This window comes from Hyaena hyaena, unplaced genomic scaffold, assembly GCF_003009895.1.
Source record: "Hyaena hyaena isolate Hyena2069 unplaced genomic scaffold, ASM300989v1 scaffold_466, whole genome shotgun sequence".
In the NCBI taxonomy this organism is placed as follows: domain Eukaryota; kingdom Metazoa; phylum Chordata; class Mammalia; order Carnivora; family Hyaenidae; genus Hyaena; species Hyaena hyaena.
The window spans coordinates 858,600-868,920 of NW_024081099.1; the positions used below are offsets into that span (position 1 = coordinate 858,600).

General features: G+C 35.8%; 2 protein-coding genes across 6 annotated transcripts in view; one reads left to right on the top strand and one right to left on the bottom strand.

Annotated features, from left to right (window-relative positions):
• Positions 1-4,733, top strand: part of USP53 (ubiquitin specific peptidase 53) — a 65,655-nt gene extending 60,922 nt beyond the window's left edge. For 4 of the 5 annotated variants that reach the window (XM_039253826.1, XM_039253829.1, XM_039253825.1 and 1 more), the window contains 2 exons: positions 1,416-1,512; positions 2,560-4,733. In XM_039253826.1, coding sequence (XP_039109757.1) covers positions 1,416-1,512; positions 2,560-3,544 — 1,082 coding nt within the window. In that variant the 3' untranslated portion in view covers positions 3,545-4,733. The remainder of the gene's footprint in view (positions 1-1,415; positions 1,513-2,559) is intronic. The other variant, XM_039253830.1, reaches the window with a different exon arrangement.
• A 2,183-nt stretch (positions 4,734-6,916) lies between these two features.
• CUNH4orf3 (chromosome unknown C4orf3 homolog) lies at positions 6,917-10,045 on the bottom strand. The gene is made up of 2 exons (XM_039253831.1): positions 9,752-10,045; positions 6,917-8,290 (listed from the first exon to the last, which is right to left on the bottom strand). Coding segments are annotated over exons 1-2 (207 nt in total). The 5' UTR covers positions 9,958-10,045; the 3' UTR covers positions 6,917-8,289.
• Positions 10,046-10,321: the final 276 nt, after the last annotated feature.

Genomic DNA, 10,321 nt, shown 5'->3' on the forward strand with positions numbered 1-10,321 from the left:
ATTGTTTTCGCAGAACAGTTGTGACTGAGATTTTAAAAGACAGCTATTTTCAGTCAAGTGGAGTAGTAGTTTTCAGAATTTTTGATCTCAGGATATCTTTATACTATTAAAAAATATTGAGAACCTCAAAGGGCTTTTGTTTTTATGGGCTATATATATTAATAATTACTGTATTAGGCTTTAAAATGGGAAATTTTAAGTATTTAAAGAATGATTTACTTTACTCATCCATGATTTTTTACTATCTTCATTTGGAAAATACTGATTTGCTAAATTTGCAAGTCTTCTAAATGTTGACAAATTTCTTAATATAATTAAAAAAGCACATTTGTTAATATTGCCACAGATATTAGCAGAAAGTCTTTATAATTTGGGGGAAAGCTACAAAACTTATGATGGTGGATACAAGTTTTCCAAAATTCTAATTTTCATCCAAAAGTTTGAATTTTATCATTGGCAATAAATAATGCTAGTTGTTTTCTTGGAAATAATAGGTTCACTTCTTTAATTTTTAGGAAAATTTCTGCTAGGTACCCAACTCTGAGTAACCACAGTTTCTTGCCTTTCAAGTAAAAGTGGTGTTCAGTTGTAAATATTAAATGAAATAATTATTATCAACCTCTTAACAGCTTGAGTCAGCAGTCAGTAAATGGTAGCTAGTGCGTGATGATGGGATATAACATTTTACATGTTATCATCATACCCTCCCACATATTTTAACTCAGTTGATGTTCCTAATGTTCCTGAGATAGGTAAAAAAGTGTCATTATCTCCTATAAATGAGGAAACAGATTGTAAGATATTGAGAGTTTTGCTTAAAGTTACTAGCCAATAAGTAGTGAATCTATACTTCAACCTAAGCCATCTATCCTCAGGTGCATGATTTCCTCACCACTTTGTCAGCAAAGAATATGTCTTTTTTTTTTTTTTTAAATGTTTTTTATTTATTTCTGAGAGAGACAGCATGAACAAGGGAGGGTCAGAGAGAGAGGGAGGCACAGAATCTGAAACAGGTTTCAGGCTCTGAGCTAGCTGTCAGCACAGAGCCCGACGCGGGGCCCAAACCCACAAACTGTGAGATCATGACCTGAGCCGAAGTCGGAAGCCCAACCGACTGAGCCACCCAGGCAACCCCACAATATGTCTTATATAACTGGGGAAACACATAGCTCCACACAGTGTAGCCACAGTAGCATGGCTAACATTTCCAAGTGGTAATAGAAGTAGCCATTTATTTTTGTATAAAGCATTCAGAAAAGTTATTATCTGATTGGAACCCTGAAGAGTTAATTTCTGTTAGTTGTAAGAGAATTAACTATTTATAGGAAACCGTATGTAAATTATGGAGAAGTATAAGTGGAGTAAATTATAAAAGATCATTTAAATAATTTTATTTTTCTATCTGCCCACCTCAGGCTTCAGAAAAGAACTCAAGAATTTGGAAGTAGGCTGTAAATCTCCTGAGTTCCACCCAGAGTCACATCTACAAATAAAAAATCCTTTGATAAAAAGGTAATCAAAAGTATATTATGACTCTGAAAACAATGGGTCTACAATGTTATTGATGCCTGTCTTACTGGGGTCATTAAAAGGACCTGAGAATAGAGGGTCTACAAAGTACCTGGTACAATACATGATTGTTGTAATCCTCACAGCATTTTTAGAAGGTAGATGATATATTACCAAAGAGAAAATTAAGGGCTTTTATTAAGTAATTTGCCTGAAGCAATGGAGCTGAAATTTGACTATAGCTTTTATCTATAGAGCCTCTTTTTATCAATTCCATGCAATTCACATGAGAAAAATAATTTTCATATGGCAAAAAATAATTTGCAATGTGATGTCACTTAGAATTTAATTATTACCTAGGAGCAACTGAGTAGCCCAGTCATTTAAGTATTTGATTCTTGATTTTGGCTCAGGTCATGGTCTCATTATTGGTGGGTTCAAGCCCCGCATCAGGCTCCACACTGATGCTGACAGTAGCACAGACGGCTGGCTTGGGATTCTCTCCCTCTCTGTCTGCCCCTGCCCTGCTTATGCGCTCACTCTCAAAATAAATAAATAAACTTAAAAAAATGATTACCTAAATAAAGGTACTCTTGGTTATTTTTAATTAGTATGCCAGCCTTTTATAGCATTATAAATCAAAATTAAAGTTGTCTCTATTGGTATAAACTTTGTAATGTTTGAGAAGTTTTTTAGGGAATTGAAGTGTTTGCTTATAACATTTTTTGTTGTTGTTGTCTATGCTACATTTTATCACAAATGCAATTTCAGTGTAAGTTAAAATGAGTTTTGTAAAATTATCCTTCTACTTATTAGAAATCTGGTTTTGGTAATGATAAGTGTTTCTGGCATTCATGTATTTTGGCGTAAATTTTGGATTAAGAGTGTAAAATGTTAATGGTTATAAATGTCTTCCCACTTCTGTTAATGTTACAAAAATAGCAAAGTGTGTACTGAGAAATTAAACTACAGGGCAAATGTTTGTTTATCCTCTGGTTTTCCCTATTTGTATGTGGTGTTTTAGCTTTGTTTTTGTTTTTAATGTTTCAGGTCACACATACATGAAGCCAATGGAAAGTTGTTCCCTTCATCAAGTCCGCAGATAATCAAGGACAATGGAGCAAGAGAGCATATCCACCAGTCAAGTGAACAGAAACTTGAAACATCAAGTGAATGCAAGTTTTCTGAGTGGCTTAATACAGAAAATTCTGAGAGAACAGGTTTACTTTTTCACATTGATGATAATTCTGCCTCTGGAAAGAGAATGAACAGTAACGAAACAGTCTCACCATCTTCATTCTGGTCCTCACACGTGAGACCTGTTGGGTTAAAGCCAGAAACTGCTCCCCTCATCCAGCAACAAACTATGATGGAACAGTGTTGCTCTGAGAACTCTCTGTCCAGGGAACATGTAATTCAGTCAGCCTGCAGATCTGATGGTCAGATGCCAAAACCTGTTAGCCATATTCCGCCTCCTTTGCCACCAAAGAAATATGCTATAACCAGTGTGCCACAGTCAGAGAAAAATGGTCCCACACATAATGTCAAACTTACAGAGACATTTAAAGTTAATTCTTCTAGTCTTCCAAAGCATAGTTTAAGTCCAGATTCAGAACCAGGTTCAGAAGTGGGTACATATATGAATGATGAAAGACTTAAGGAAACATTTCAAGTAAAAGAGCATGTTGGCAACACACCAAACTACCTGTCCAGCTTTTCAGCTAAAGATTTTCAGGCAGACTTAGGTACAGTTGTTGATGCATTTTGCCACCCAGAAATAGACTCTAGTTCTGCGTGTCAAAATGAGACCATTTCATTAACTACCTATTTTTCAGTTGATAACTGCATGACTGATACATACAGACTGAAATACCATCAGAGACCCAAGCTCTGTGTTCCAGAGAGCAGTGGTTTTTGTAATGATAATTCACTATCCCAGAGTGAAAGAGGACTAGGACCCATGTTACACAATAGTCTTGGTTCAAACTGCCCTTCTGAGCAAAGATATAAACCTAGTATACATTGTAGTAGATAAATGATGAAACTGGTAAGCTTATACTTCTCAGAGGCCATTAAAATATAATAAGAATTGACTGACCAAACCTGGTGATATACGATACACCATGGCATTTTTAAAGTCATTAATCACTTTAACTTTCTATATATATTTTTTATTTTGTGATCAACTTATTGGATATTTTAGAGATTCCCTTTGAATAGCCTTGGTGTGTCTGCAAAATAGAAAATCAGGGCATATGCAAAAAGTCACTGCTGCAATCGAATCAAATTGTAATTTGTTCCTGTATGTGTGGCTGGCAGACCCATAAGTATTAAACTAACCAATACTCACATATGTAGATTGGTAAACTATGCTAATTGAAAAATACCAGGTGATACATAGTTTGTGTAGGCAAAGCAGTATTTGCTTTATGAAGAAGCACTTTCTAATGGGTAAGGAACCAAAAGCGGGCTTCTCCCATTTGTTTTTGACTTCTGTGATAGTCTACTACATGCAATCCCTTTAAGTGTCTTAAAAAAATATCAACCCATAAAATTGTAAGCATTTGAAAAAAAAGCCTTAGCGATAAAGCAATTTGTAAATTAAATTCTTAAGGTCAGAACAGAAGAAACTTAATTTTGCTCCTAGAACTTTTAGCTACAGAATGCCTAATTAACATAAATTAGGACTTTGTCTTTTGTATGTATTCATAAACTTCAGCCATGTAAGCTAAAAATAAGTAAAATTCTTAACTTTAGTATATTTATTTGTTAACATTTTTTCTAATTTTATATGAAATGTGAAAGGTTTTATTTTGGTTTAGTTTACATTGGGCTGCTAATAACCAGTGTTAGGAATTAACTTCGGGCCCTCTTCTTGGGAATCTCACTGTGACTGCCTAAATTTCCCCTGCTGTAATCTTATGCCTTTATAGGTTGTCAACCCATTTTAGTGACCTTCAGATTCTTGAATTAAAAAATATTTCTGGGTTTCTAGATTGAATTGCTACCTTTCATAGAGGGTTTAATTTTAATGAAATGTATTAATATGAGCAACTCTCCCATTTTCCTACTATAAACAGCCATTTTACCTTAACTACTTTCATTTTTAACTATTTTAAAAATAAAGGAGATTTCTATGATCTTGGTGACCTTGTAAATTACTTTAATTGCCTTATTTCATTAGTTGTCATTTTGTTTTGTACTAAGTTGGTAAACTTACTGTGATTTAGGAGTTTTTTATTGTCTACTTAAGAAAATTAAGAATTATACAATTAAAAATTTTCTTATATTCATTAATAAACTTTATACATATAACTTAATTCTCTAAACTGATTAGTAAATTTAACATTTTGACCAATTCCATAAATTGTTAAAATATTCCAAATGTAAATGTTTTAAAAGGACCATTTCTAGATAAATATAAAATAATTGCTTGTAAAAACCTAACATCACCGTTACCAAATCTTGATCAATTATTGTCTTCCACTAGAGAAATTTTTAAATAGCCTAACTGTAAATGTAGGTGATTATTACTTTATATTCTTTACTTTAGAAATACTTGAATATGAACTATGTTAAACTTTATCTTTTAAGAAAGCTTATTTTTAACATAACTTTTAGTATGGAGGGTTTGTAAATACTGTAAAGTTTTTTAAATTTGAAATGTCTAAGTATTTAATTACTGCTTTTATAACATTGTAAAATACTAGAAAATGGACTTCAAGTATTTTTAATACCTTTCAAAAACTGTGTAGCTTTTTAAAAAAATGTATTATTTGAAACATTTAAACTTAGTTCTGATTTTTAACAGCAGTATCATAGATTTGTATTTTCAACTCAGATGAGTTGCAACCTCTGATTTTGGCTCTTGAGTACTGTTCAGTTGAAACCACCTGAATTGTATAATAGTACTAACAAACTAGAAACTGTTTTTGTTGATTCAACGCTCCAAATATAGATTTGAATACATAATTCCTAACTACTCATTCACATGTAAAAATTTTATTTCTAGGGTACCTAATTTTTATAGGTGTTTTCTTCTGGTTATAAAATTACGATTTCTGAAATAATGCAACCAATAATTGTTATACTGTTCAAAATACTTATTTTCAGACTGTTCTATTTTTCTATGAAATCAGTTTTTTCTGGTTCAGCCTTTTTTAAAAGATAAACTGATTTTTAAGTTAATATGGTTGGACTTTTCTGTGCATTCATGAACTGTGGCTTCCTTTTTCCCCATGTGGATTATTATTTTATGGGAAATGTAAGTCAACTTCAAGGGTACTTAGAATATCACTGATAATAAAATGTTATCACTGGAGTCTCCTTAGAGTGTAACTGTAGTGAGGTCTAAAGTAGGGGTCCTATGGGAGTTGGCAGACTTTCTATAAAGACCCAGGTAGTAAATAATTTGGTCTTTGTGGACCATAGGGTTTTTGTAACAAACAACTACTCAACTCTGCCGCTGGTTAAAGAAGTATTTAAAGAAGCCATGAATGGTATATTAATGAATGGTATGTTTGTATTCCAATAAAACTTTATTGACATTGAAGCTTGGATTTCATATAATTTTCACGTTATGAAATTTTTTAATTTTTTTCAACCACTTTAAAATGTAAAATGTAAATTTTAAAATGTAAAAATCATTCTTAGCTCACAGGCCTGATCAAACCATTGGCCATAGTTTGGTGACCCTTGTCCTAGTACATAATTTATATTAAGTAAACTCAGTGACCCTAAATAAAATATCCTGTAGTCTCTGAATGTGTTCCCATGCCATTTAGGGACTAGATATGTGGAGGGGTTTCTACTGCAAATTTTCAGGTCAACAGACTCCTACTAAAGACTTCCTCACAATTGCTAGTCAGCTAGTTCATTTCAAATGGTTATTAAAATAGTTATTTCATTTATCTGAAATGGTGTTTGAAATTTACAAAGGAATTTATCAGATTAAAATAACATGGATGTTATTCTTTGAATGTCTTTGTTTTTGTCTAGCAAGTTTGCCAACTTTTCTTGGTGTCCCATTCATCCTTTAGCCTTACCCATTTAGCCTTCAGGTGTGACCACTGTAAGCAGTCACTGTACTTGAGATGACACAGTTCAGTGGTAGGCATAATTTCTTATTCATCAGCTGCAGTAAAGATTCAGCCCTCATGCTGCCACCATTTTTGTATGCCATTTATAGTCATGTCATAACACTAAGACCTTACTGCCTTCCCTCTATCAGAAGTTTTCAAAATCTCCAATAGTTGTGGTAGTGGGCTGATTTTGGGCTCAGAAAGATAGTAGGGATTATAAATCTTTGTATGTAACCTAACATTAAGCTACATGGAAACTTAATCCTCTCAACACACTACCACCAAGTAATTTGTTTAAACAAATGCAAAATCCAAATCAGACCAAATTTAATTATATAATAAACATTTATTGGACAAAATTCTTAGCAAGCAGCAGAAAAATCATTCATATTTGGTATACTCCATGAAATCCCAGTTCTTTGTTTCTTTAGATGCTTCAACCTTTGCATAAAAGGTTCTCTCCAGGCAGATGCAACAATATCCCGAAGGCGTAATTATTAACGGCATAGTTGACAATAGGCAACTAAAATCATCCAAAATGAGTTCCAGATTGCATTTTAACTGCCATTGTAAAAGGGAGAGGATGTAGTTTACTAGATCTATGCCCTGTTTCTAAGGAAAGGGAATATCCTCAAAATATTGAGGCAATTCATACGTATCAAATGTCACCAATTTCAACAAGAGCCCATTTCTACCATATGTTACATAAAGGAATATCTGTTAGATAATAGGAATGGCTTCTGAAGGGCTTTTAGTAGCTGTTTTGGGAGTGTGACCTTTCTGATTAAATACTAGCTCATCTTTCTAGAATGTAAATTCTTGTTAACATTTAGATAAGAATGTAAGCTCTAAGAAGGCAGGGATTTTTTTGTCTGTTTTGCTCACCACTGTTACCTGGCCCAGAGTAAATGCTCAAATATTTACTGAAAAGAGTAAATGAGCTCACTTTGAGAAAGTATTTAAGGTACAAATATTTTTAAAAAACATGTTCTGGCCACAAGCATTCTTAATGCAACCACAACAATAAAAAATAGGCTTGAGACACGGATTTATTTTAGGGAAGTTCAAAAGCCTAAAAGGGAGTGGCAAGAAGCATCCAGGTGAGAAGACATGCACTCTAGATTTCCAATGTTGGATATTATATACTTTCTCTGAGATTGTATCAACCTGGCAACCGTAACAGAAGACCATTTAATCTAAAAATTAAACTGTTACTTACAGCCAATACATTGTGGGTCTGCATTTTCTGGATAGCTCTTAACTCTCTCAAAACCCTTCCCTTGCTTTTGACTGATTTCTTTTTATATACTTCACCTTAATATTTCACCATATTTTTGCATCATACTTAACTCTAGCTAACCTTTAAGATGTTACAGGCTAGACATTTACTGTATTTCTTAATGAATACACTAAACCCTTACATATAAATATTTTAATATTCAGCCCCTTAAAGCCATTAGATGTTTGAAAAGTTTTTAAACATCAATCAGAGTCTAGTTTTAAGAACTTAGCTATGTGAATGGGTGAGACCATTACCCATTTAATGTAGTCCCCAAAATGAATAACAGAGTATGTAAAATGAAAGTCCCTCAGAGTTTGAAGTTCTGTTGCACAATCCTTTCTTCTCCAAGAAGTTTGTAGTCCTTTTCAGAATCCACTCCAGGCACCCAACTTCTTAGTGTAGACACAGGCAAACCATTCTGTAAAAATCAAATACTTGTCAACACTGTTTCCTTCTTCCCATTTTAATACTTTACCCCAATAATGAAGATCTAAATTGTCTCAATCACTTGCACATTCCTAAATGATTTAAGTATTGATGAGAGAGGGAAGGGGAAAAAAAAAAGGCCTGGACTATTTCTCTTAAGACTTCCATTTTATACCCAGAGGTGAAAACTCTTTAAAAACAAAAAAACAAAAAACAAAAAATCACTATATTTGAGATATCAGCCTCTACCCCAAACAGGAAGGGAAGTAGAGGAGAGTGGAAACTCTACAAATGGCTTAGCAGAGGATTTTATAGAAATACCCATCTCTTCCATTCATCCCACTCAACCCTCTCTGCCTTCTGATTTACCACGCCATGCAACAACTCAGAGACAATGGGGCCTTACATACAATGTGCTTATGCCCAAAGCTGTGCCAAAATTTGGGGGTGGGGAAAGAATATATAATTGCTCATCAAGGATTGCAAATTCCCAAGCAGGACAGAGAGAGGTTTACTCATAGTGAGAAGACAACTCCAAAGTCCAAGAAAGTTCCACAATATCTAAATGAGCTGCATCGCTTTTCCTCCACAGGCTCTCTCTTCAGACTGCTGCTTCTCAACTTTTTACTCATCACCTCAGTCCTGTGTCCCTTTACCTGTTCTGCTCCCCTGCCCCTTCTCTACATTGCTTTTTCTTCTCCCCTTCCAAAATCGTCTTTTCAGACTGAGTGGCAATGAAAATGGAAAGCAAGGGTTCTGCAAGTGAAACCTGCATGATTTTGTGTTTGGGACTGTGTAGCTGTGTATAAAAGAAAGAGGAGAGTCAAAGAGGCCCAGGGTTCAGGGTTCAGTAAATTAACATTTACTTAAATGGGGTCATAAAAATAAGTCGATTTTTGTAAGAAGTTATTAAGAGTTCAGGTTTGGACCTGTTTGAGATACCTACTGAACTACTTACTCATGGTCAAACTAGTATAGGAACAGTAGCTTTAGTCTAGCGCTTGCTGCTGCCAGAGAAAATGCAATTCGCTTTTAGATAAATTACGATCTCATTTAATCTTCACTCCACACCTGTGACCTGGTTATTACTGGTACCAAATGGTAAATGGAAAAATAAAGCTCAGAGAAGCTAAATGACTTCTCTAATTTCTTTGTGGTACTGCCAAAACTCAAACCCAGCTGGTTTCGTTCCAAAACATAAATAAAAAATTAAAAAAAACTATGAAGCCAAGTTTCTACCTCTTTGAAGACCCTCACTGAGGTGCCAAGGAAGAACATTTTCATTCCAGTCTCATCCCACTCTTCCCCAGCCCCCGACCCTGTCATTCACCAGCTGTATTATTACCTTGGCCATACCATACTCTCTGGAATTCAGCTACCTTGCCTACCCCGAAAATTGCAGTAGTGGTAGGTAAGCTCCATACCAGTTCAATTCTGTATTCAGACTACTCACCAGGGTAAAAGATACACGAAGATAAACAACACCAGGTCGAAGAGGATGAAGAGCCAGAGATCCAACCAGTAGGAATGTTTTGGAAACCGGTCTGCCCTCGATTGAGACCGCACTTCGTGATTCTGCTGCTGCCTCCCAGCTTCACCCAAGGCTAGCCGCTCCCGGGGGCCGTTCTGACCATCTTCAGGCGCCGCGCCCGCCTCCATCTCGCACCCGACAACCGGCCGCAGTCAGAGCGGGTGAAAATCCCTCACGTACCGTACTTCCGCGTTCACCTTGCCAGAAATTGGCCACAGCCTGGCTCCTACGCATGCGCGCTCCCCGCCCCCGGAAAAGGGCCCTGTACTCGCCTCTTCTCGCGCGCAGGCGCCGCTCGGCGGTACGCTGTGTCCGTGACAGCTAGCAGGCAGCTGGGCCTCTACCCGGAAGCGGAGTAAGAGGGCCCGCCCGCTCCGCCTGCTGCGCCCTGGGGGAAGGCTGGTTTGACAAGTTTCGCTAGAAGAAAACCTCTCTGGCCGGACCGGAAGTCATCCCATTTCTGTCATGTGACGGATTCCATCCTGGAACTCC